At 47.4% G+C, this 27,858-nt stretch overlaps 1 protein-coding gene across 4 annotated transcripts in view; it reads right to left on the reverse strand.

Moving 5' to 3' along the window:
- The window catches only part of Iml1 (GATOR complex protein Iml1), a 486,471-nt gene that overhangs the window by 409,535 nt on the left and 49,078 nt on the right, over positions 1–27,858 (reverse strand). For all 4 annotated transcript variants that reach the window (XM_068390604.1, XM_068390598.1, XM_068390583.1 and 1 more), the window contains exon 6: positions 23,807–23,949. In XM_068390604.1, the coding sequence (XP_068246705.1) occupies positions 23,807–23,949 (143 nt within the window). The remainder of the gene's footprint in view (positions 1–23,806; positions 23,950–27,858) is intronic.

Raw genomic sequence — 27,858 nt, forward strand, 5'->3', positions numbered from 1 at the left:
GTGGCTAACACTGAAACGAGAAAAATCGGAAAACTACAGTAAACCCTCGCTACTTCGCGGTTCGACCATCGCGGATTCCCCACTTCGCGGGTTTTTTTCATAACCCATATATATATACATATCGCTGATTTTCCGGACATTTCGAAAATACCGCGATATCTGAAGACCCCAAATACGATATTTCGTTACCTGTAATTCCATTAATACTGTAATTAGTAATATCTGCTCTTACTGATTGTTCATTGCACTACATATGACATATAATTCAGCACAGAAAGAAATAAAACACGAAAAGAGAATGTGATCATACGATAATTCAGTACTGTATACAGTACGTAGTAAAATCAAATCGAACATGAAACGCAAATCAGATGCAGTCATACCATATTAGAATGGTGTAAGGCTGCTGATAGCTACTACTGTACTACAAATGTAATGGATGTGCTTCTTTTCCATGAATCTTTTGTATGCATACATACGTAGTACTGCATCCAATAATATTCTTTGTTGCAAAAAATCACATTTCGAATAAGCGTACGAGAGAGAGAGAGAGAGAGAGAGAGAGAGAGAGAGAGAGAGAGAGAGAGAGAGAGAGAGAGAGAGAGAGATAGAGAGAGAGAGAGAGTGACACACATCCTACAACAAAAGCGTAAAATAGCGTACGTAAAGCTGTATTATTATTATTGTTATTATTATTATTATTATTGTTGTTGTTGTTATTAAAATTATTATTGTTATTATCATTATTATTATTATTATTATTATTATTATTATTATTATTATTATTACAGTATCATTATTTATTATTATTATTATCATTATTATTATTACTGTACAGTATACGCAGGGTATCTTGTACTTTGAATTGGTAACCTACGTAGCATATAAGACGGGTTGTGATTGGTTCAAGCGCTGATAGATGACAAATCAGAACTCAAGTTTTGTTATCTAGCCTGTGATTGGTGTTTTGCCTGCATCTCCAACTTCCAGCATCTACGTTTTCGCGGCCACTTTGTCTCCCGCCGTATCGCTGTGTAGATGTTGTTAAGTTATTGTGGACTTTAATCTGTGCTGTGCGTGACTGTTTTAAGTTGAACTTTTTGTTGAACTTTCTGTTAAACCCTACTGTACAATGCCTCCCAAGCGTTCTGCTTCTACTAAGGCTGGTAGTGAGCCTAAACGCCACCGAAGGATGATGACGATTGCTGAGAAGGTGACGCTTCTCGATATGTTAAAAGACGGTAGACGTTACGCGGCCGCAGACCTCGAAGACCTGACGAAATCGGCCAGTGAAGAAGACAGTGAAACACAGGAAGAGATCCAAGAAAATGTCGAAGAAACGGGCTTAACATTAGAACGGCTTGCCAAGCTCTGCAAGCTTGCGAAGGAGGTGAAAGAAATGTTGCAAGAGTGGGACGAGGATATGGTTCGTTCTATGCAATTCTGCAACAAGATCAATGAACACATGACTCCCTACAGGATGCTCTTAGAGCGAAAAAAGAAGCAGCGGCAGCAACTTCCGATCACAATGCCCTCGGAAGAAATTGAAGAAGTGTCCCAGGAAGAAGTTGAAGAGGTGTCCCAGGAAAAGACACCTCCGTCTGAAGAGACGTAAAATACTATCATTGGCTGCACAGTAGAAGACATCATCAGCTTCATCATCATCATTTCTACTGTGCAGCAAATTCATCGCCATCATCATTCAAGTTTTTCTTGAACTTCTTTCGTGGTGAGTACAGTAACAATCTTTATTTTTTACTTTAATATTCTAACATTTTAATATTTGTGCCTGTTTTAGTTTAGTACTGTATGCATTAAGTTAAAGGGAAGGTTTTAAAAGTCTGAAGAGTATACATGTTGTAACCTATCATATTTTTTTTATTTAAAATTTACATTTACGTACGTAAAACAATCTCTCTCTCTCTCTCTCTCTCTCTCTCGTAAATTGTTTTCCTGCTTTGCTACGTACAATATGTACTGTATGATTTTATATAGATACGGTAAATAATATTTGTAATAACATATTTTCTAAACGCTTTTACTGTAAATATCATTATTTATCACTTTCATCATGCGCGTTAAATGCCTTCTTTGTTTACTGAGCGTGGTTGTTTACTGAGCGTACTTTATGACGCCGTCGTTTCAGGCGGCGTCATAAAGAAAAACATTTCATTTGGAAGTCCTAAGAAAAATTAAGTAAAACATTGGTAATAACAAAATCAACATACTGTATAATCAATATAATCGATGCAAAAACTAACCTATACACAGATGTGTACAGTACACTAAATGCGTTTGTTTCTTCATTATGATCAGAGAAACGCAAACAAAACATTGGTTGCCATTTTTTATCGTGCTTTTTGGCGTGTTTAGGAAACGCATGATATAAAATCGCCTTTAATATTTGTGCCTGTTTTAGTTTAGGGTACTGTAGTACATGCATTAAGTGTTCTGTACATTAAAGGGTAGTTTGTTAACAGTACTACGTACAAGGGAAGGTTTTAAAAGTCTGAATATACATGTTAAATAAATAGGTAAATATGGTGTCAATACTTTGCGGATTTTCACCTATCGCGGTCGGGTCTGGAACCTATCTACCGCGATAAACGAGGGTTCACTGTATAACCAAAAATAATGATATGCAATGTATACAATGATGAAGATGATGTAGTAAATGCTTTGATTCAAAGAAATCGCTGCCTGGACCAAATCCAAAATATAGAAGAGAAGATAAGTGTAGTCCTGAAGAAAAATGCCTGGGGGGGGGGGGGGGACCACCCACTCTGTGCTGAAATGTGTTCCTGAAGTTTGGAGGGCTATTCATAATAATGGGAACAAAGTTTCGTTACGATGGGGTATCTATAACATACGTCATAGGTACCACGTGATCACCTGCTACCACTGTCAAAGGTATGGACATTTTGAAAAATATTGCAAGTCTAAGAATGATGATAAAGTCTGCAGGAAATGTTCAGGGAGACATTCCACCAGGGAGTATAATTCGCAAGTGTCAAAGTGTATAAACTGCACAAAGTTAAACAAACCAAGTGACCACACAGTAAATTCTAGAGACTGCAAAGGTCATTACTTGGAATTGAAAAGACTAGCAGAAAATACTGATCATGGTTACTAGGGATGTCATAAACTGTGGCTATGTAAATATATATCTGTAGGTAATAAGACTGTTCAAATTCGAGAATTGATAAACGAGAAATATTTGGATATGCTAGCATTATCTGAAACATGGTTAAATAACTTGGACAAGGCAAGGATCACTGAAATGACACCCCATACACATGATTTCTTTCACATAGAGAGAGAAGGTAGGTCTGGTGGGGGTGTCGGACTCTTTATTCATAAAAGTTACTCAAATCTCAAAACGTTGAAAAGAATTAGTGTAACAAGCTTTGAATATATAGAAATAAAATTTCCGCCAAAAAACAGAAGAATATCCTTTGTAAACAATACGTGATCTGAAACGATAAATACTCTGAACGAACAAGGTAAAATGACAGCGGAGCTCCTGTAGTGTAGAGAGTAGGGTTCTCCTGCTGTATGGGACCGGAAAAGCAGCCATCAAAGTAAAGTAAGTAAAGTAAGACCCTTCAAAATTATATCACTGAATGTACTTTAACTGAAAATACAAATAGATATCACACTAGAGCTATAAAATTATTTTATGACAATGCTTGAAAATTCTTTTATAAAACAGTTAAAATATATATATATATATATATATATATATATATATATATATATATATATATATATATATATATATATATATATATATATATATATATATATATATATATATTATATATATATATATATATATATATATATATATATATATATATATATATATATATATATATATATATATATATATATATATATATATATGTATGTATGTTTATCATATGTTGTACGTACATACTACATACTACTTACATACATATATACATTCATATCTATCTGATTTCTCTTCCTCTAGTTTTGTTAAAGTTTTTATAGTTTATATGAAATATTTATTTTAATGTTATTTTTCTTAAAATATTTTATTTTTCCTTATTTCCTTTCCTCACTGGGCTATTTTCCCTGCTGGGGCCCATGGGCTTATAGCATCCTGCTTTTCCCACTAGGGCTGCAGCTTAGCAAGAAATAATAATAATAATAATAATAACAATAATAATAATAATCATAATAATAATAATAATAATAATTCTCCTTTAATTTTCTAACCCATTGAAGTAAAAGATGTGATAAAAATTATTGCCAGGTTCCTGCAGATGTAGGATGGATTCCCTATAGAAAATGACACCAACGCATTAGGAATTACGTCATACTAAAAGATGGCTGCATAGAACTTCATTCAAAAATGGTTGTGGTCGTTACATAAAATATGTACACTTAGCTAATCTTGAATTGTATGCATATTGTACTGTACACAATTACAGTAATGTTGTTTATTGTAAATGTAGGCTACGTGCGCAGCGAGTCAAGTCGTCCAAACGAAAACAGCGAACACTTACAGTTCAATTAAGCTTTACGTAGTGTTAGTAGTATGATATTTTCATTATAAAATAAATTTTTGAATATATTCACCCGGTGAATATATAAATAGCTGACGTCTCCGACGACCCGACAGATTCCAAAAACTCGCGAGCGATCGCCATGAAGGTTGTGAGTGTGCCCACCAGCGCCGACTATCGGCCAGATACCGCATATACTTCTCAACCAAACCAGTTCTTCTCTGTCCGTAGGGTCTCTATCGGGGAGGAAGGGAGGGCCTTTAATATTATATATTCACCGGGTAAGTATATTAAAAAATTTATTTTATAATGAAAATATCATTTTTAAATATTAAACTTAGCCGGTGAATATATAAATAGCTGATTCACACCCATGGTGTTGGGTAGAGACCAGTATTAAAACAATAAAGGCGTATATGCTCAAGAGTTTTTGACAAATATTTCAAAAAAACAAACGTAAGTATAGGTACCTGGTAAGGAAGCTGACTCTGATGATTACTCTGCCTCATTAGTCCGCTATCCTCATGAAGCCCAGCCATCCTCTCAGGATGCTGAAAGACTCCCAGGAGCTGCTATATCCAGGGCGAACACCCCTATAACAGGACCTCATCAATACCCTTAATCTGGGCGCTCTCAAGAAACAACATTTTGACCACCCGCCAAATAAAAAAGATTGCGAAAGACTTCTTAGTCTTCCGTACAACCCATAACAAGATTAAAAATTTCAAGAGTAGATTAAAAGGATATTGGGATTAAAGGAATGTAGTGGTAGAACCCTCACCCACTACTGCACTCGCTGCTACGAATGGACCCAGTGTGTAGCAGTCCTCATAAAGAGTCTGGACGTCTTTCAAGTAAAATGAAGCGAACACCGACTTGCTCCTCCAAAAGGTCGCGTCCATAATACTTTTAAGGGATCTATTTTGCTTAAATGCCACCGAAGTCGCTATCGCTCTAATTTCGTGCGCCTTGACCTTAAGCAAACTACGATCCTTCTCACTTAAATGAGAATGTGCCTCCCGTATTAAGAGTCTAATAAAGTAAGATAACGCATTCTTAGACATGGGCAAAGAGGGCTTTTTAACAGAGCACCATAAGGCCTCTGAACAACCTCGTATAGGTTTAGTTCTAGATAAGTAAAACTTAAGAGCTCTAACGGGGCACAGCACTCTTTCAACTTCATTACCTACGATCTCAGAAAGACTAGGAATTTCAAAAGATTTAGGCCAAGGACGAGACGGAAGTTCATTCTTGGCCAAAAAACCAAGTTGAAGAGAACATATTGCTTTATTTGTCGAGAAGCCGATGTTCTTTCTAAAAGCATGGATCTCACTGACCCTTTTAGCCAAAGCCAAGCTCACCAAAAAGAGTGTCTTGAGGGTAAGATCCTTCAGGGAGGCTGAATTTAAAGGCTCAAACCTGTCTGACATTATGAACTGTAGGACCACGTCCAAGTTCCAAGCAGGAGTTGAAATACGAAGCACCTTAGAGGTCTCGAAAGACTTAAGGAGGTCTTGGAGATCTTTGTTATTCGAAAGATCCAAACCTCTATGCCTGAAAACAGAAGCCAACATGCTTCTATAGCCTTTAATGGTGGATGCAGAGAGGGAGCGACCGTTTCTCAGATATAGCAGAAAATCCGCAATCTGCGCTACAGAGGTACTGAAGGAGGAAATAGAGGAGGACTTGCACCAATCTCTAAATACCTCCCACTTCGACTGGTAGATCTTGATGGTAGAGGATCTTCTAGCCCTCGCAATCGCTCTAGCTGCCTCCTTCGAAAATCCTCGAGCTCTCGAGAGTCTTTCGATAGTCTGAAGGCAGTCAGACGAAGCGCGGGGAGGCTTTGATGAAGTCTCTTTACGTGAGGCTGTCGTAAGAGATCCATCCGCAAAGGCAGACTCCTTGGAACGTCTACCAGCCATAGAAGTACCTCTGTGAACCACTCTCTCGCGGGCCAGAGGGGAGCAACCAACGTCAACCTGGTCCCTTCGTGAGAGGCGAACTTCTGCAACACCTTGTTGAGGATCTTGAAAGGTGGAAAGGCATAAACGTCCAGGTGAGACCAGTCCAGCAGAAAGGCATCTATGTGGGCCGCCTCTGGATCTGGGACCGGAGAGCAATAAGTCGGGAGCCTTTTTGTCAGCGAGGTCGCAAAGAGATCGATGGTGGGTTGACCCCAAGTCATCCAAAGACTCTTGCACACATCCTTGTGGAGCGTCCACTCCGTAGGAATCACCTGACCTCTTCGGCTGAGACAGTCCACCAAGACATTGAACTTTCCTTGGACGAACCTCGTCAAAAGTAAGATGTTTCGATCTTTTGACCAAATGAGGAGGTCCCTTGCGATGACGAGAAGAGCGTGGGAGTGAGTGCCTCCTTGCTTCGAGATGTAAACCAAGGCCGTGGTATTGTCTGCATTCACTTCTACCACCTTGTTTCGAAGCAGACTCTCGAAACTCCTCAGTGCTAAATGGACTGCTAACAGCTCCTTGCAGTTGATGTGAAGGCTCCTCTGGTCTGCGGCCCAAAGACCCGAGCATTTCAGACTGTCCAGAGTCGCCCCCCCAACCCAAATCCGATGCGTCTGAAAATAACACATGGTTTGGGTTCTTGACTGCCAGAGACAGACCTTCCCGAAGTCTTATATTGCTGTCTCACCAAGCCAGGCAAGTCTTGACTGGATCGGAGATCGGAATCGAGACCGCCTCCATAGTTTTCTCCTTGTTCCAATGGAAGTCTAGGTGGAACTGGAGAGGGCGTAGGTGAAGTCTCCCTAGAGAGACAAACTGTTCCAGAGATGAAAGCGTCCCTAGGAGGCTCATCCAGTCTCTCACAGAGCAACGGTTTTTCTCTAGCACGAGACGGACTTTGAGCAAAGCCTGCTCGATCCTGTTGGCAGACGGAAAAGCCCGAAAAACTAGACTCTGTATCTCCATCCCCAAATAGAGAATCGTTTGGGAGGGAGTCAGCTGTGACTTCTCCATGTTCACCAAGAGGCCCAGCTCTTTCGCAAGATCCAAAGTCCACTGTAGGTCCTGCAGACATCGATGACGGGACGACGCTCTGAGTAGCCTGTCGTCCAAGTACAGGGAGGCTCTGGTCCCCGATAAATGTAGGAATTTCGCTACATTTCTCATGAGCCTCGTAAAAACAAGAGGAGCATGGCTGAGGCCGAAGCACAGTGCTCGGAATTGATACACCACATTCCTGTACACAAACCTCAGATAATGTTGAGAGTCTGGATGTATCGGAATGTGGAAGTACGCATCCTGCAAGTCGAGAGAGACCATCCAGTCGCCCTCTCTGACTGCTGCCAAAACGGATTTGGTGGTCTCCATCGTAAACTTTGTTTTTACAACAAATACGTTGAGAGCACTGACATCCAGCACTGGCCTCCAACCTCCTGTGTTCTTCGGAACCAGGAAGAGACGGTTGTAAAAACCTGGGGATTGAAGGTCCGAAACTTTCACCACAGCCCCCTTTTCTAACAACAGAGACACCTGAAGATGTAACGCCTGTCTCTTTGTCTCCTCTCTATACCTGGGAGAGAGGTCTATCGGATCTTTTACTAGAGGAGGTCTCCGTACAAAATGAATTTTGTAACCCTCCTTCAGCAACAAAACAGACTCCCGGTCTGCACCCCTCTTCTCCCAGGCCTGCCAGAAGTTGGTCAATCTGGCACCTACTGCTGTCTGAGGACGTGGGCAGTCAGACTCTGCCACGGGAGGATTTAGATCCTCTCTTCTTGCCCCGCTTACTATCGGTACGAGAGCCTCCCTTACTGGGAGCTCTGCCACGAAAAGGCGGGATAAACCTTGTCGCTGGAGTTTCAAATTTAGGTCTGTTGACATAAGAAGATGAAGGTATAGCCTTACGAGCAGACGTGGCCATTAAATCATGAGTGTCCTTCTGTACAAGAGACGCTGCAATATCTTTAATAAGCTGCTGCGGGAACAAGGCAGAAGACAATGGCGCAAAGAGAAGTTCTGACCTTTGACAAGGAGTGACACCTGCAGACAGAAAAGGACAAAGAGTCTCTCTCTTCTTAAGAATCCCTGCTGTGAAAGTAGCAGCAAGTTCATTAGAGCCATCTCTAATTGCCTTGTCCATGCACGACATAATCTGAACAGAGACATCTCGGTCTGCTGACGAGACCTTCCTACTCAAGGCTCCCAGAGACCAATCCAAAAAATTGAAAACCTCAAAGGCACGGTAAATTCCTTTGAGGAGATGATCTAGATCCGAAGAGGACCAGCAAACTTTCGAGCGTCTCATGGCCAGACGACGAGGAGAGTCTACGAGGCTTGAGAAGTCTCCCTGGGCAGAGGCAGGCACCCCCAAGCCGAGAACTTCTCCCGTGTCATACCAGACGCTCGCACGAGAAGCCAATTTGAAAGGGGGAAAAGCAAAAGCGGACTTCCCCAAATTCCTCCTGGACATTAACCAGTCGCCCAACAAACACAAAGCTCTCTTAGAATAGCGAGAGAGCACTAACTTCGTGAACGACGGAGTCGAAGCTAGGCCCAGCGTGAACTCAGATGGAGGCGAACGAGGAGCAGCAGAAACAAAATGATCAGGAAACAGGTCCTTAAAAATAAGCATGATCTTCTTAAAATCAAGGGAGGGCTGAGCAACCCTAGGCTCCTCTCCATCCGAAAGAGTCCCCAAAGGAACATCAGCAGGAAGGGGATCAACGACTTCCTCATCCGAAGGAACTTCATCCGACAACGGCAAAGTCTCGCGATACGGAGAGACATGCCGAGGAGGCAACGCTTGACAGGCTATATCAACATGTGACGGAGCCGCAGCAACAGCTGAGGTAACGACGTCACGCCGAGGCTGCAAAGACTGAAAGTCTTGAGACTGACAAACAACAACAGACTGTGTCGACTGACGTTCGACATCACGTCGGGACTGCACTGACTGCAGGGTTTGAGTTTGAAAAACAACACCCGACAGCGGCGACTGACGCTCAACGTCACGTCGGGGCAACGGAGTCGGCCGACGAATGTCACGTCGAGACTGCGGCGACAGTTGCTGAACGTCACTTTGAGTCTGCGGCAAAAGAGGTTCCACGTCACGTAACTGACGTGAATGACGAGGAACACGATCAGAGTCACGTTTAACAGCACCGATAATATTAGCGCTAACGTCATAATGACAAGACAAATCTCGCTTAGGCAGTTGAAGACCAGAGTCACGCTTACCGGACTGGCGAACCGCAAGCAAAGGATCTTTACGAACCTGTTCATGCTCATAAACCTCCATTAAAGATGAAAGTTTCAACTGCATGTCCTGCAGGACACTCCACTTCGGGTCAACGGGAGTCGGAACGGGCCGTGACGTCGGCAACGTCTGTGCATGCAAATCATCGCACCGAACGAGACCCTCGGACTCAGTGTCACGCTTACGCTTAACAGGCGAACAGCCATCCGATGACTGAAAACGGTCAGAGCTGCCCCAATGGCTACATCCAGGACGCTGGACCTGTCCTGAAGGGACTGACTTGCGCTTTAAGGGTCTAGAAACCTTACGCCAAGGTTTCTTATGCGGCAAATCGTCGGAAGACGAGGAGAACTTAGTCTCCCCCGTCTTATGGTAAGGACGTTCTTGATGAGAAACGTCTGATACCTTTGAGGGAACGTCTGTACGTCGGTTTTACACCTCTCGCTCCCTTAAGTCCTACGACATTCCTTCTCCCTGGACAAGCACGAACAGACGAACCCTCGGTCGCAACACTAAACACATTATGCGCACTTTCCACTTTACCACTTTGACTCTTTAACAGCTTAACGTCGGACATAAGCTGGTTCCTGTCCGATGCTAAGGTTTCGACCTTCTCCCCCAACGCTTGAATAGCTAAAAACATATCACGCATTGAAGGTTCATGAGTGCCAATAGGGGGTTCAGAAACTACCACTACAGGGGAAGGATTAGGTTCAGGGGCATGGGAAGAGGAAAATTTCTAAAGATCTAGACGAGCTTCTCCTCGCCCTATCTCTTTCGAGTTTCCGAGTATATTTTTCATACTCCAACCACTCGAACTCCGATAAAACCACACACTCCTCACACCGATCTCCTAATTGGCAGGATTTACCCCGGCAATTAGCACAAACAGTATGAGGGTCGATAGAAGCTTTCGGAAGACGTTTGTTACAATCTTTCGCACATTTGCGATATACAGGAGAAGGGTCAGCCATTATGAAAATCCAAAGGAAAGCCAAGTTCATCAACAAAAAACAAAAAAGGGTTTCAAGACTTTTATTGAAGGAACAAACCAACACAGCGAAAGCCAATAAAACCAAAACAAAGTACTTCACCAATTCGGTAGAAAACTCGAGGTCTAGAGCGAGCGGAACCAATGTTGTCGGTGACAACGACAGAGAAGAACTGGTTTGGTTGAGAAGTATATGCGGTATCTGGCCGACAGTCGGCGCTGGTGGGCACACCCGCAACCTTCATGGCGATCGCTCGCGAGTTTTTGGAATCTGCCGGGCCGTCGGAGATGTCAGCTATTTATATATTCACCGGCTAAGTTTAATATTTAAAAACAGTATATAACAGTAATATACAATATAGTATCAGCAAGTGTTATACAGTATTACTTACGTACAACTATACTGTGATGAAAACCAAGTAAAAACAATATTAGGCAGTACTTAGTGTGTTAATTATCTGAACGCAGCCAATGCACAGTAAGTTATTTGTTTAGGTTAGAAGTTATACCACACTAGGGCACCAATTGTACATGAATTCGCACCTGTCCCTGTTATCTAACCCTCGTGAAGAGTGAGTGCTGTCTGTGTGTGTATATATGTATGAACATACATACATACATACATACATACATATATATATATATATATATATATATATATATATATATATATATATATATATATATATATATATATATATATATATGAATCTGATATTACAAATTGAGTAAGGCTACCTAAGTGAATTTACTTGATAATAATGAATGCTGTATTGTTGAAAATTTATACTACATGGTGGAAACATGTCACCTCATAACTTGTTACATAATTTTATTTACCATGCTATTACTGGACAGAATATTTTGTTTTTTTAGACTTTTCAAAACTAAATTATCAAGAAAATGAACACTAATAAAACAAATAAGAATAATAAGTTTAGTAATAATCCAGCTTCAACGCAATTTTTTCAATTGCAATTTCTGAAGAATTTTCTTTTAATATCCCAACTAATTAGCAATACATACAATAACAAATCAAAAAAGTTCATTTCATTTCAGTTGCAATGATACCAAATACTTTTACATTCAAGTGAAAGATGATATCTTTACAAATTTTGTCTACTATTTCATAAATATCAATAAACTGTTGTTGTCCTTAGTGGATTAATAGTGCTTCTTTCATCATGGGTTCTTAAAGTTCACTGCGCAATACACTGACAATCTCTCAGAGCCTTGAATACTTCAATTACCTTAAGACCCTTCAGCTGCTAAACCCTTGCATTGCCCCAATCTTAGTCACTCTATTAGATAGCTAGAGTGTGAGGCAGAAGATCGAGTTGGTAGTCTGAATTCTAATATACTGTACCTTCATTTGTTAAAGTAAGTGTTGCTATAAAACCTTGTATTATACAAGCGGATGGCGTGGTACATCATATGATTCCCTTAAATCTTGATTAAGTGAATGTAGTTCCAAATAAAGTCAATCGTTTGCATCATGTTTCAGATGATAGTGTGCTTCGTTCACTTGCAAACTCGACCACTATAGTCTATTTTTTTTTAGCGGTGCATGTTTGCACAGATTCACAGGGGTGCCCTTTTAGCTCAGAAAGGTTCCTGATACCTGATTGGTCGGAAGTATTTTTGTCCGAACACCTTCATTGTTCTAAAATAATTACCAAGTAATGTGAATCAAAACTTATTTACTAACCTATATTTCTCCATCAGATATATGTTTTGTCTCTAATAGGAGAGTTCCTGATTGCCAGGGCCTCTCCTGAACTAATCTGTCTCGCCAAACGAGCGGCTACTGCCTCGCGCCTTTTGAGGATCAGATTGGCATACCGGGTAGTAAGCTGGTCTAAGAGAAAGGCAACAGCTTTCCCACCAGACAAAGCTAGGTTCCTGTACTGCTCCATGTGTTCGGGGGTAGCGAGCTTGGTGTCCCTCTTGAACACTCTGGCCATGCCGCGAAGCAGCCTGGAGAGCACCTACAGAGATGGACTCCATAGTTGAAATCTCAGAGGACAAGGAGGAGACTCTCTGAGATTTCAAACTCTCTTAGGAACCCCCAGCAAGCGCTCCGCCCCCGGGGTCGAGAGGGACAGGACAAGGTACAGAAGACTCTGTGAAGTAGTACCTCTTCTGTCGCTAGAGTGGTTGAGGGAGAAGATTGTTCGAACCTTGGCTCCTAAGCGAGTCACCAGGTCCTGCGATCTGGTCATTCACTCGGTCCAATGCTCGAGCAGCCTATCTCAACCAGGGTAGCATGATGGGCCGTGAACTACCTTTGGAAGCTCCCCATAAGATCTCCAAGGCTGTACAATTATCCTCAGACTCTACCGCAGGAGGAGCCCTGAGGCCATTAATCTCACGCATGAGGTTAATGACCTCTAGGAATGGCGACTCCACCTCGGGATCTTCCGTCTCCACGTCAGGTAAAGGTTGTGGAGGTGGCTGATCCCACGGTCCCGCTACATCCGGAGGTGTAGGGGAAGCAACATACTGCACGGAAGATAACATCCCCCATGAATACGCTCGCTCTGGTCCTAAGACCGAACCAGGCGTGTATTCAGGAGTCAAGGAAGGACCCTGGCAGGATTCATCCCCGACGGAATGCATCGAGGTTCCCACTGCGACCGAGTGCCTGACTGGTCGCTGCGAGCACCACAAAGCTCCCGAAGGAGCTCGAACGCGAGCGGGGTTGCTGGGAACTGCACCACTCACACCAGGAGGTGTAGACAGGTTAGTCGCGCCAGAAAGCATGGGGGTTGGCTGTACCTAGCGTGGCTGGTATGCGCAAGAACTAGCCTGGTCGCGCACGAATGGCCCCCATGTCGCGGGCTGAGCCGCGAGGTGGCTCCATGCCGGGCCTGAGTCACGGGTCGAGTGCGCGGCTGTCTCGGCCTGCTCCCTGCTCATGCGACACACGAGTCACGGAGTTGGTCCGCGTGGTTACCCCCATGGAGGTAGTAGTGCGTACTGAGGATTCTTCATGAGAGACCATAGCTGTTATTTCTCGTGCCGAAGCCGGGACTCTCTTTTCCCCGCTCAAGAGCGGTTCAACTCGAGTCTGAACAGCAGCTAGGGGGCCCGAGGACCCCATCATCATGCTCTGGGAGACAATACCCACCCCTTCGAGCGAGGCCTTGCGCGAGATTTGCCGTGAATAGTCCCGCGAGCGCGGGAAACACGGGAATTTCTCGCGTCGCTCTCATCCTCAGGAGGAGAAGAGGTGTCTCAGGGCGCCATGTCCCTCCGACTACGATTGGCCTTCCTGGCCCTCTTCTTCCCCTTCCTCTTTCTCCTTGGGAGAGAAGAGTCAGTCAGAAGATGAAGACGAAGAGAAGGAGGAACTAGGAGAAGAATACCGCCCACCTTTCCTCTTCTTGTGCCCCCTCCGAGGTACTAGAACGGTGGTCGAGGTAACAGCAGACGACACTGTACAAGGATGAACAAATGTTTCTTCAGCTAAAATCAAAGTAGAGGGTGCACTGAATCTCTGTTTTGAAGCCGTAGGAAATACCGTGGTCGGTGAACGTGGTGAACCTGAAAAACATCTTGTATCAGCAGGAGTTTCAGCAGATTTTAATTTCAAATGACTTGCGGGCAAAGCTGTAAAGGGCTTGCCAGCAGTCGTTAACAAAACCTCAGTGTTTAAAACATTACTCACCCTTGTTTTAACAGGGAGTCCTGCAGTTATTTTACCCTTGGAAAAAGTTTGTATTTTGCCAGGAGCAAATGCTTTATCAGGTACATGGTCAACAACAACAGGGGCATCAGGGAACATGAGAGTCGATAAAGTTACAAAATCAGTTACATTCATGTGTTCATCAACAATCGGATCATTCAAATGACGTTTGTTAAAACGGCGTTTTAACAAATTCAAGTCAGGCTTACCTGATAATCCAAGAGACGCCCAAAGTTCCCCCATCTTACCAGGTAACGTGGGGTCATCAGTATCAGACGGTCCAACAATCTGTCGGGTGTCCCTCGAGATCGCCGAAGTAGCGGGAATGTTAAGGTCACCCGCTCCCCCGGCGAAACATGAGAAATCCCCGACAGGCTGTGAATCCAAGCTTCCCAAAATCATCTCACACCCTCCTCAGTCTCGGAGAGGACGTGAGTAGACCTCGCTGTGGCAGTCTCTTGAGATGACGCACTTACCACCGGCTGCCCCTTCTTCCTCTTCGAGAGAGGCGAGCTCTCCGAAGCAGAAGAAGCTTTAGGGGTCCGGCGATATTTGCGTCGATTCTCGAAACCTTGCCACTGCAAGGGCGGCCAAGATTCACAGTCACGGCAGGCAGAACCTTGAGAGCAAGGTTTTCCCCTGCATGTCGGGCAGAGCGTGTGTGGGTCTACAGAAGGTGACGAAAGCCACCTACTGCAGCGCCCGCCACGGCCTGCACAACATCGCATCTTACAAGTAACTTTCTCATCCATAACAATGACACAATCACTAGTACACAAGCACAAGAGAAGGCAAATGGCTGCAGCGTAGAGAGCGGAGTGCAGCACAACCATCCACGTTGACCCGAAGCGAGTGAATGGGGAAAAAAAGGGCTGGTGTGGGGGGGGGGGAGCTAAGCTCCCCCATACCACCAGCTAACCATTCAGCACAACTGCCTGGTTTTCTTTCTCTTCGGCTTTTTAAGCTGCGCTAAAGCGAATTCCTATATTAAATGATTACGAGGTTTGTATAACGCGTTGGAACAAGAATAGCTTTAAAAGAGTGATAACATCATCTCATACACTCTCATTGTATCCAATATGAATGATGTAATATGACAAATTCGAAGATAATTTGTATTTTTCCTAACCATACAAACCTTAGCTATTTACAGAGGGTTTACCTTTTAGCGCAGCTGAAATGACGAGCCAATAGTTTTAACGAGGGTTAATTACCCCCGCGCTAGTTAGCGGGGGGTGGGGAAGGGTAGCTTGCTACCCCTCCCCCCTCCACACACCGGTGACTTGCTTCACTTCACTTAGAGGTAGGACTTGACTTGGGGGTCAGGGATGGCGGGCACATATGTGTAAATAGCTAAGGTTTGTATGGTTAGGAAAAATACAAATTATCTTCGAATTTGTCATTTGTTCCGTAACCGATATACAAACCACGCTATTTACAGAGGGTGACTTACCCCTTAGGAAGGGTGGAAAGTCCCCAGCCTTACTGACTTCGACTTGCCCGGGGGCTCGATCCCTCAGTGAGCAGCACTAGAGAGAGGGAGCCCCTGTACCTCACAAGTTCCTAGCATCGCTAGGAACGAGAGGCCTACATAAGCAGTGTGAGGAGGAGAGTGTGACTCGTCCTATGAAGTTGACCTTGAGACCTTCAGATAGGAATTCTAGGATAGGACGTTCCCCATACCACCTCGTCAGGGTATGGGAGACGCAACAGTATTAAGCTTAATACTAGGAGCACAAAGAAGCATGGGTTACCTGCAGAGGTCGAGGTCAGCTATGCGAGGACCAGGATGCTGCTTCCCCAAGAGAGGGGAGAATGAAGAAAGAAGTAAGGGTCAGACATACTCTTTCATTCACGCAGACTAAGACCGGGTAACAACGCCCTCAACCTACTACTACTTGTCCAAAAAGGAGCCTGAGGTTAGACCAGCTGTTGTGCAGCCACCACAGGGCCGATAGAAAACGTATCGAGGCTCCTGTGGGTCACGTCTTGCAGGTAGTGGGCTGTGAAGGTTGTTTGGCGCTTCCAGACCCCAGCTTGAAGTACCTGCGTCACAGAGAAGTTTCTCTTGAAGGCCAGGGATGTAGCAATACCCATGACATCGTGGGCCCGAGGGCGACGTGACGGAGGAGGGTCAGGATTCAGGGCATGGTGGATAACCCTTCGAATCCAAGCTGAGATGGTGTTCCTGGTGACCCTCCTCTTTGTCCTGCCTGTGCTCACAAACAAAGCTCGCACATGAAGACGGACTGCAGCCGTTCTCTTCAAGTAGTGCCTCAGACACCTCACTGGACATAGTAGCAGCTGGTCTGGGTCGTTTGTTACAGAACGGAGACTCGCGATCCTGAAAGAGTCGAACCGAGGATCCGGCACTCCAGGATTCTGAGTCTTGGCCACAAACTCAGGGACGAACCTGAACGTTACCTCCCCCCATCCCCTTGAATGGGCGATGTCGTACGAGAGACCATGAAGTTCACTAACTCGCTTGGCCGAAGCCAAGGCGAGTAGGAAAGCCGTCTTCCAAGACAGGTGGCGATCGGAGGCCTGGCGTAATGGCTCGAAGGGAGGTCTCTTAAGAGACCTGAGGACTCGAACCACGTTCCAAGGAGGGGGTCTCACTTCCGACTGGGGGCAGGTAAGCTCATAGCTACGTATGAGTAAAGAGAGTTCTAGCGATGAAGAAATATCCACGCCCTTCAATCTGAAGGCCAAGCTTAAGGCTGAGCGATAGCCTTTCATTGCCGAGACAGAAAGGCGCATTTCTTCTCGCAGATACACGAGGAAGTCCGCTATTGCTGGAATAGTGGCATCGAGTGGAGAGATACCCCTTCCACGACACCAACCACAAAAGACTCTCCACTTTGCTTGGTAGACTCCCTCAGAGGACCTTCGCAGGTGCCGAGACATTCTCTCCGCAACCTGTTGCAAAAAGCCTCTCTCCGCGAGGAGACGCTGGATAGTCTCCAGGCGTGAAGCCGAAGCGAGGCTACGGCCCTGTGAGGGACGCCGGAGTGGGGTTGTCTGAGAAGCTCGTGCCGTGGAGGAAGCTCCCTTGGGAGTTCCGTCAGGAGTTGTAGAAGGTCCGGAAACCATTCCGCGTGATGCCATAGCGGAGCTACCAGAGTCATGGAACAGTTGACCGATAGTCTAGTCCTGTTGAGCACCCTTCTCATCAGACAGAATGGTGGGAAGGCGTACACGTCGATGTTGTCCCACCGTTGCTGGAAAGCATCTTGCCAGAGTGCCTTGGGGTCCGGGACTGGTGAGCAGTACAGGGGCAGCTTGAAGTTCAAGGCTGTCGCGAACAAGTCCACAGTCGGGGAACCCCACAAAGTCAGGACTTTGTTGGCTATCTGAGGATTCAAAGACCACTCGGTACTCACTATCTGCGAAGCCCTGCTCAGACTGTTGGCGAGCACATTCCTCTTGCCAGGAATGAAGCGAGCTGATAGTGTTATCGAGTGGGTTTCGGTCCACCTCAGAGTCTCTACTGCAAGATGGGATAGCTGTTGCGAAAAAGTGCCTCCCTGCTTGTTGATATAAGCCACTACCGTGGTGTTGTCGCTCATCACCACCACGGAGTGACCCGCCAGGGACCGTTGGAACTGCTGAAGAGCCAGAAAGATGGCCTTCAATTCTAGCAGGTTGATGTGTAGGCACTTTTCTGATTCTGACCAAAGGCCTGAGGCCCTCTGGTTCAGAACGTGCGCCCCCCACCCTTCTTTTGACGCGTCCGAAAACAGAGTCAATTCCGGGGGGAGGACGAGAAGACTCACTCCCTTCCGCAGGTTCTCGTCGGCCAGCCACCACCGCAAGTCCGTCTGTTCCAGAGACCCCATTGGGATCCGAATGTCCGGGGAATCAGATCCTTGATTCCACCGGGACTTGAGCCGCCATTGAAGGGATCTCATCCTGAGGCGGCTGTTTGGAACCAGACAGGCCAGGGAGGATAGGTGGCCTAAGAGACGCAACCACGATTGGGCGGGGAGTTCTTTTCGCCTGAGGAAGGGTTCCGCCACCCTCCTCAGCCTTGCTATCCGGTCGTCTGATGGAAAGGCTTTGTGGAGATTGGTGTCTATTAGCATGCCTAGATAAACCAGTCGTTGGGACGGCTGCAGAGAGGACTTCTCGAGGTTTACCACGATCCCCAGATCCTGGCAAAGATCCAGAAGCCTGTCTCGGTGCCGAAGAAGGGTCGACTCCGAGTCTGCTAGGATCAGCCAATCGTCCAGGTAACGAAGGAGACGAATGCCGTTCCTGTGCGCCCAAGATGAAATCAGGGTGAACACTCTGGTGAACACCTGAGGAGCTGTGGAGAGACCGAAACACAGCACCTTGAACTGGTAGATCTTGTTGTCTAGGCAGAATCTCAGGTACTTCCTGGAAGACGGATGGATTGGGATCTGGAAGTACGCATCCTTTAGATCCAGTGTACACATGAAGTCTTGTGGTCTCACCGCAAGTCTGACCGTGTCTGCTGTCTCCATGCTGAACCGGGTTTGTTTGACAAACCTGTTCAGAGCTGAGAGATCGATGACGGGTCTCCAGCCTCCAGTAGCCTTCTCTACAAGAAAGAGTCGACTGAAGAAGCCTGGGGAGCCGTCCACGACCTCCTGGAGAGCACCCTTCTCGAGCATGGTCTCGACTTCGGCCTGAAGGGCCAGCCCCTTTGCCGATCCCGTGGCATAGGAGCTCAACGACACTGGATTCGCTGTCAGGGGAGGTTGAGATGTTGTGAACGGGACGCGATAACCTTGGCCGATCACAGAGACCGTCCAAGCATCGGCCCCGTGTTGCTGCCACCTGCGGACGCAACGCTGAAGGCATCCCCCCACAGGTGGACATGCAGGGGGACTGCCACCCCTGGGGCTTGCGGCCGCGGCCGCCACCCCTAGGAGTCTTGCCTCCCCTGGAGGACTTACCGCCCCTCTTGACCTTGGCTGGAAAGGGCTGGGGCTTAGACACCACTTTCTTAGCTGCCGGTGCCTGTTTGGGAGCATTACGAGGCTGTTGCTGCTGTTGTGGCGGGGCTGGAGGCTTATAGGGCCGAGTTGTAAGGGCCCTGTGGAGGAGGGAGTCCGTGCTGGATTTCCTCCACCTCTCAGCCGTTCGCTCCATGTCTTGAGGCTCAAACAGGCTCTCCCCCAGAAGGGAAGCATGTCGGAGCCTACACACATCTACGGCGGGGACCTTCGGATGGAATCTCTCGGACACAGCATCGCGACGCTTCAACACCGAGTTGGCCCACAGGGTGGTAACCTGGTGCGCCAAAAACTCGATGGAGCGGGTGCCCGAGAGCAAGAAGGTCTCTAGGGCCTTCCTATTGGTCTCCTTGGACAAGTCCTCCGATCGCAATAGGATGCCCAGAGATCCTAGCCAGAAGTCCAGCCACGAAGTGGCCTGCATGGCACACTTAGCGACCTTCTCGTGGTTAAGGATCTCTGCCACGCAGAGAGTTTCTCAAGGGGAACTCCCTTCGCCAGCTCCTCCATAAAGTGATGGAGAGGAAGAGCGAGGTTGTGCTCACCCAGGATCTCAAAATACCTCCTCTGCTGGAGGCGAGGAGGAGGGATGAGCTTATTCCCGGCAGTGGAACGACTGGAGGAGGCAAGAAGTGCGAGCTGAGCGTTGGCCCTAGCCCTGGCACTCTTCAGCCCCCGAGACCAGGGCAGAGCTGCACTGGTCTTAGGGGCCTTCCGAACGTCAAACACTTCATCCAGAATCGTGTCTTTGCCTTCACGGGGGGCGATGACTGGATCCGTAAGCCTGTTAAGTTGCCTTATCAGGCTTAGGACCTGCCAGAAGGCATGTTCGGATTCTTGCTGTTCTCCTCCCTGCGGGCTGGCAGCTAAGTCTCCTGCTCCAGGAATCTCTTCCTGAGGTGATACGTGGACATTCCCCTGGGTAGTCGTGGGTTCCTGATGAATCCTTGCAGAAGATTTAGGGACGGTCTTGGAATCCTTGGATTCCCTCCTGGGAGGGATACAGGATCTCAACAACGAGGTTCGAGGGGCCCCTTCCTCACGAGACAATTGTCCTGCCTGAAGCGAAGTCTTCCCCCCTGGTGCCGAGGGGAAGACTACCGCCCCGCTGGACTCACCTGAGGACGGAAAGGCCTCGTCCATGGGAGAAGGAGAGAGTACTCGTGCAGGAGAAGGGACCTTCGCGACCGACCTCTTGGGAACCAACTTCGCCCTGGGGGAAGTCACCACGAAGTCCACTCCTCTCTCTCTCTTCAGCGTAGGAGAGACAGCCGTTGGTTTGTTACCCTGGCCGGCGAGTGCTGGTTTCATAACCCTCACTAACGCCCGTGCCAGAGGACCAAACCAAGTCTGCTGCTCCAAGGACACAGAGTCCGAAATCCTCGCTAAAGGGAAAGGGATCGGGCGATCCTTTGGAGTGGACACGACGGTACCTGCCTGAAAAGAAGGTGGGGAAGAATGCTGTACTAACCTCTCATCATCCTGCACTACCAACCTGTGTTTGGATGGAGGTGATCCCGAGTGCCGTCTAGGAGCACGCGGTCCTGCTGCTACCACCGGCTGAGGAATTCGCCGCGAACGATGGTCGCGCGAAGGCGAATGGTCGCGTGGGCGCGCAGGTGGATGATCGCGCGGGCGCACAGGCGAGCGGTCGCGCGGGCGCGCAGGCGAGTGGTCGCGCGGGCGCGCGGGCGCGCGGGCGCGCGGGCGCGCAGGCGAGCGGTCGCGCAGGCGAGTGGGCGCGAGGGTGGGCAGGTAAATGAACGCGTGTCCGAGGCGACGAACGCAAGCGTTGGCGCGACGGCGAGGGAACGCGCTGCCGCGTAGGTGAGGAAGATCGCTGGCGATGTAGATCCACAGGCGATCAATGACGAGCTGGTGAGTGCAGTCGCTCAAGTTGGCGATGGCGCGATGTGGCATGTCGACGCACTGGTGTGCGATGGTGAGCAGCATGCGCAGGTGAATGACCGCGTAATGGTAAGCGATGGCGAGCAGCATGCGCAGGTGAATGATCGCGTGATGGGGTGCGATGGTGATCAGCATCCGCAGGAGGGCGATCGTGCAGGGGCGAGCGATGGCGAGCAGCATGCGCAGGAGGGCGATCGTGCAGGGGTGAGCGATGGCGAGCAGCATGCGCAGGTGGCCGATCGCGTGATGGGGTGCGATGGTGATCAGCATCCGCAGGAGGGCGATCGTGCAGAGGCGAGCGATGGCGAGCAGCATGCGCAGGAGGGCGATCGTGCAATGGCGAGCGATGGCGAGCAGCATGCGCAGGCGGGCGATCGCGCGATGGCGAGCTAGAAGCTGGCGAACCATGTTCCTTCAGGAGCGTTGGAGAACGTTGGCACGCTAGCTGTCGCTGTTGAATAGGCGATACTAAGATCGCCTGTGCGCGCTGGCAAGCAGGTGAACGCTGGCGAGGATGTAATCGCTGGCGCGTAGGTGATCGCTGGCGAGCAGAAGGTCGACGCGTGTCATGTGAAAGGACAGGTGGCGCAGTGCGTTCACGAGCAGGAACTGGGAGATCGCTGGCGCGTTGGCGAACATGTTTTTTTGACACACGCGCAGCACGATGTTGCGTAGCCACAGGACCAGGCAGATGGTGAGCAGGGAGTTCAGCAGGAACTAAAGGGTGGTCAGAGACCGCAGGGCGATGGTCCTCAAATGAGCGCTGACGCTCGGAAGAGAGCTGGCGAGGGGGGCGAACATCAGGAGAGAGCCGACGAGCAGGTGAGCGTCGGCGAGCAGGTGAGCGTCGGCGAGCAGGAGAGTCTTGGCGAGCAGGAGATCGTCGACGAGCAGGAGATCGTCGACGAGCAGGAGAGCGCTGAAGATCAGGAGAGGGCTGGCGAGCAGGAGAGCGCTTGTGCGCTAGCACTGCTCGCGTAAGGGAAGGATCCCTTAGCCCCGAAGGGACCGTTGCCCGTCGGGTGACGAGTTCTCCAGAAGGCGAAGATCTGTCAGGAGATGGTGAGCGGTCTGCAGAGAGGTTCAAGGAGGGCGGAGCTGTAGGTTGAGGCTGACGAGGAGAGTCCCCCCCCGGAGGATGAAGACCCAAAAAGGCGCCTCTTAGTCCCCCTGTAAGGGGAAGGGAGGCCCTTGTGGCGTAGCGGACGGTGAGCCTTACGGCGGAGGCGGCCTCGGGGAAGATCGTCGGGACCATCGGTCCTCCGAAGGGGAGTCTCCGTTAAAGCACTTCCCTCAGAAGGAAGCTGAGCAGCAGCCAAGACCGAAGGACTCACTTCCCCCTTCGAAGGATGTACGGAAGGAGGAGGAGAGCCTTTAGCACCATCACCCGCAACAGCACCTGCGGCGGAAGGCCCAGCCACGTTGGAGGCCTCTGTCACCACGACGTTGACAATAGACAGAGGGTCTACCTCTGCTACCGCCGGCGACTGCTTAACAGCGGCCCCCAACGAGACAAGGTCAATAAGAGCGACCCTGGAGGGCAAGCCCATAAGCCCCAGGGACGACCAAATCTGTAAAAGATCATCACTGGATAAGGCATTATCAATAACCTCCCCCGGAGGAGGAGGGGGAACCGCCTCGCTATGGGAGGCGACGCCCTCTCCCCCCACCGAAGGTCGGGAAACAGAACAAGGGCCTGCGCTCCCACTCGGCCGACTCTCCTTAGGAGGCGGACGAGGGGGAGCTTCGGAGGAGGTTTGGGCGGCGGAAGAAGAGTCCCGAGACCCTTCCTCCTTCAAGGCTAACCCCGGAGGAGAACGGTCTCTCTTGGACTTCTTCTTACGCCGACGGCCAAACCTCTCCCACTGGGAGGCAGACCACTCCCTGCACTCACGGCACATGTTCTCCTGGTCACACCGTCGGCCCCGACATTGAGGGCAGAGGGTGTGCGGATCCGTATTTACGTCCGACATGAAAGTCCCACAAGGACGACCGGCAACTCCAGGGCATGTACGCATTGTAAAGAAATAACTGAAGGTCAACTTCCAACCAACACACACGCTGAAAAGAAAAAGCAGAAAATTAAAGGCTGTCACGAAGGCGATGAGCAGACACGTCTGATCACCGCCGAGCCAAAAGTGAAGTGAAGCAAGTCACCGGTGTGTGGAGGGGGGAGGGGTAGCAAGCTACCCTTCCCCACCCCCCGCTAACTAGCGAGGGGGTAATTAACCCTCGTTAAAACTATTGGCTCGTCATTTCAGCTGCGCTAAAAGGTAAACCCTCTGTAAATAGCCTGGTTTGTATTTCGGTTACGGAACAAAAAAGTTTATCTTCATTCCTTTCACCGTAACTCCAATGTTTCATGCATTAAAAATAATTGACATGATCTAATATTTTCCTTGTCTCTCGTATTCAGCAAAATAACTTTATGAACAGAGAAAACATTTTCATGAAAAATAAATTCTGTACTGACCTATAAAAATCTTCATAAAATCTGCCCCTGTAATCTTCTTGGATACATTCTCTCATATATGCAGGAAATTCCTCTATACTGGTCGCCTTGTAAAACGTTCGAGAAAACAATACAATAGTCACATCATGGTTGCTCCCTTCTTTCTGAAAGAATGCATACAGATAATTCTTATTAATATTTTGGGTAGATAGTAGGCCACTTCAGACAAGGATATCATGCAGGTTGTTATTGCCAAATACTGTCCTGAATATGGAAAATGTCTTTGTATAGTAAGGGTAAACATCATCTTAATAAAAAATTTAGTGGTTATCAAGTTCTCACTGTTAGCTAAAATCTAATTAAACTTTTGTTATTCTAATAATTTTTCATTTTAAAAATGCATTGCATTAAGCGACACGTAAGGATACAGACTGTATACAGATTTACAAAGTATTTTTTCTTCATTCTTTGCAATGGAAAAAATTTAACTTTAATAATCAAATATGCTATTTCCATACTCCTCTACTATTCATATTGCTTCTCTTAGGAAGCTCTATTGTGTTGAAATTTATCTATAAAACAAAAATAATTCTTATTTTCTTTCCTTCTAATAGACTTAGACCTCTAGTAAAGTAATGAAACAAGCTAGTGGTTCATGGCAATAAACCAATGGCTTGGGCAAGCCATGCTGCCTTTGTCTTCGGTCGAGGTCACAACTGTTCCCTATCATCTCTACACCACAAATAAAAAAGGGAGGATGGTGGGCATGTATATGAACATCAGGTGAGCATAGAAATATGACAAATTTGTAGATGATTTGTATTTTTCTTGACTATACAAACCTTAGCTATTTGATAGGGGTATTACTTTCGGCGTAGCTGAAATGACGAGCCATTAGAATTTTAACGAGGGTTTACTACCCCATCGCTAGTTAGCGGGGGTAGGGGAGGGTAGCTTGCTACCCCCCCCCCCCCACACACACACACACACACACACACCTGTGCTTGAGCTCACTTTGCTTGGAGGTAGGACTTCACGGGGGATAGGGCTGGCAGGCAAGTTTGATTAAATAGCTAAGGTTTGTATAGTTAGGAAAAATACAAATTATCTACGAATTTGTCATTTGTTCCGTAACTGAAATACAAACTACGCTATTTAATAGGGGTGACTCACCCATTAGGAAGGGCCACTGGAGGTCCCAGCCAGTACTGGCTTTTTGGCTTTGCCCGGGGGCTCGTTATTTGAGTGTGTCAGCACTCAAAAGTAGTCCCTGCATCCCACTAGGACCTTGCTACGCAAGGAACTGCGGCCTACGCAAGCTGTGTGTGAAGGTATAATGAAGTGTGACTCGTCCTAGGAAGTTGACCTGTAGTTCTTTAGATGGAAACTTTAGGCTAGGACTCTCCCAATACCACCTCGTCAGGGTATGGGGACGTGACAGTATTTGCTTAATACTAGGAACACAAGGAAACATAGTTTACCTGCAGTGGTTTGAGGTCAGCTATGCAGAGAACCCAGGGTGCTGCTTTCCCCAAGAGAGGGGAAGATGAAGAAAAGAATAAGGGCCAGACAAACCTTTTCATTCATGCAGACTAAAACCGGGTAACAATGCCCTCAACCTTCTACTACTTGTCCAATAAGGAGCTTGAGGTTTTAAACCAGCTGTTGTGCAGCCACCACAGGGCCGATAGAGAACGTATCGATCCTCCTGTGGGTCACGTCTTGCAGGTAGTGGGCTGTGAAGGTCATCTGATGCTTCCACACCCCTGCTTGAAGAACCTGCGTCATTGAGAAATTCTTTTTGAAGGCCAGAGACGTAGCTACGCCCCTAACATCATGTGCTCTAGGGCGACATGACGGAGGAGGGTCTGGATTCAGAGACAGATGGATCACCCTACGAATCCATGCCGAGATGGTGTTCTTAGTGACCCTCCTCTTAGTCCTCCCTGTGCTAAAAAATAACGCTTGTACCTGAGGACGGACTGCAGCCATTCTTTTGAGATATAGCCTCAAACTCCTTACTGGGCACAGTAGGAGATGGTCTGGGTCATCTGTTACAGAGCAGACACTAAATCTGGCAGGAATCGAACCGAGGATCCGCTACTCCCGGATTCTGAGTCTTAGCAATAAACTCGGGGACGAATTTGAACGTTACCTCCTCCCATCCCCTTGAATGGGCGATGTCATACGAGCGACCATGAAGTTCACTAACTCGCTTGGCCGAAGCCAAAGCTAGTAGGAACACCATCTTCCAGGTTAGGTGGCAATCTGATGCCTGGCATAATGGTTCATAGGGAGGTCTCTTAAGAGACCTGAGTACTCGAACCCCGTTCCATGGAGGATGTCTCACTTCCGACTGAGGCAGGCAAGTTCGTAACTTCGTATGAGTAGGGATTCCAGCGAAGAGGAAATGTCCATTCCTTTGAGCCTGAAGGCTAGACTTAAGGCTGAGCGATAGCCTTTCACCGCCGAGACTGAAAGGCGCATTTCTTCCCGCAAATACACAAGAAACTCCACTATTGTTGGATTAGTGGCATCGAGTGAAGAGATACCCCTTCCACGACACCAACCACAGAAGACTTTCCACTTTGCCTGGTAGACAGATGCAGATGACTTTCTCAGATGTCCAGACATCCTGATCGCAACTTGCTGCGAAAATCCTCTCTCAGCGAGGAGATGCTGGATAGTTTCCAGGCGTGAAGTCGCAGCGAAGCTACGGCTTTGTGGAAGACGTTGGCATGTGGTTGTCTGAGTAGATTGTGTCGCGGAGGGAGTTCTCTCGGAAGTTCCGTTAGGAGTTGCAGAAGGTCCAGAAACCATTCCGTGTGATGCCATAGCGGAGCTATGAGGGTCATTGAAAGATTGACCGATATTCTGGTCTTGTTGAGCACCCTTGCGGGATCTTCATGTCACTCTTTGTGTCCAACATGTAGAGGGCGTAGTTCCGAACAAGATTCGCCTCATGATGAGTGTAAGGAGTGATCTGCCTCCCAGTGGAAGAAGTTTGGGAAGCGCAGCATGAAAAAGACTAAGGGTGATCGTTCTCTCTCAGAGTTTAACTCGGAGACGAAAGAATCACGAGTTTCCTCTTCTTCTTTGCGCTCTCTCACCCCTTTAACAAAGCTCCTTCTCAACCGTATTCCTCCGGGGAACGACCAAGTAGGCATGCAGTCCCTTTAACTCCTGGATGATCTCACAAACTTGGGAGTGTTGTTGTTTCCTCAAGAAAAATAACTTTTCCTTCTGCCGCTGGGATGCCCTTCTCTATTTCAGATGTTTTGCAGGCTTGGCTGTCCTTGGGGATTTCTTATTCCCGTTCAAAGGAAACGCTTCATCATCTCCTTCATCGTTGGGTGAGAGATTCTTCACCTGTGGCCAACTTTGCTCTCGGCATTTGCAAGGTTTTACTTTCTCCCTCTGGTCAACCTCCAGCTGACGAAAAACCATCCAACCATCCAGTGGCTCTGTTGTCTCATAATTTACAGACCTTTGTTTCTCCCTTTAGGAAAGTTGCCAGCTCGCAGGCTAACCCCCTTCCTACTGGCTCTGCAGACAATCTTCAGGTGGACGAAGCTGCATCTGTTCATCAATCGCTAAGACATTCAATCAGTAAATGCCTAACAGTTAAGGGAACCAAGCAATCATCACACAAAGGTTGCCAACTGCCAGTTATCAAGAACAGTGTTGAACAGGTGTGCCCAATTCTTAGGTGACACAGGGGAGATTCCCACCTAGGCATATTACTATATTTCCATAGAGATATAGCACTTGCGATCTCCTTCATCTTATTCTGATCCACAGGATTACAATATTGCCAAATATCACCAAGAGATCTTTTGATATAAGGCAAAAAGCCATTATATGGAAGTGGATATCTTCCATAAGTAATTTGTCTGCTGCCTCTTTTGCTAGTCTGTCTGCTTTTTCATTTCCTGGCACAGCCACATGAGATGGAACCCAATAAAACGGAACTTCCTTGCCTTCTTACCCATCGTTATCCCTACATTAAGGGGTTGGTTGCCTGATGTGCCCTCTCCAATGCTTCCAGTCAAAGGTATCCTTTTCCACCAAAT

The sequence above is a fragment of the Palaemon carinicauda genome, chromosome 1, assembly GCF_036898095.1.
Source record: "Palaemon carinicauda isolate YSFRI2023 chromosome 1, ASM3689809v2, whole genome shotgun sequence".
Lineage (NCBI taxonomy): Eukaryota > Metazoa > Arthropoda > Malacostraca > Decapoda > Palaemonidae > Palaemon > Palaemon carinicauda.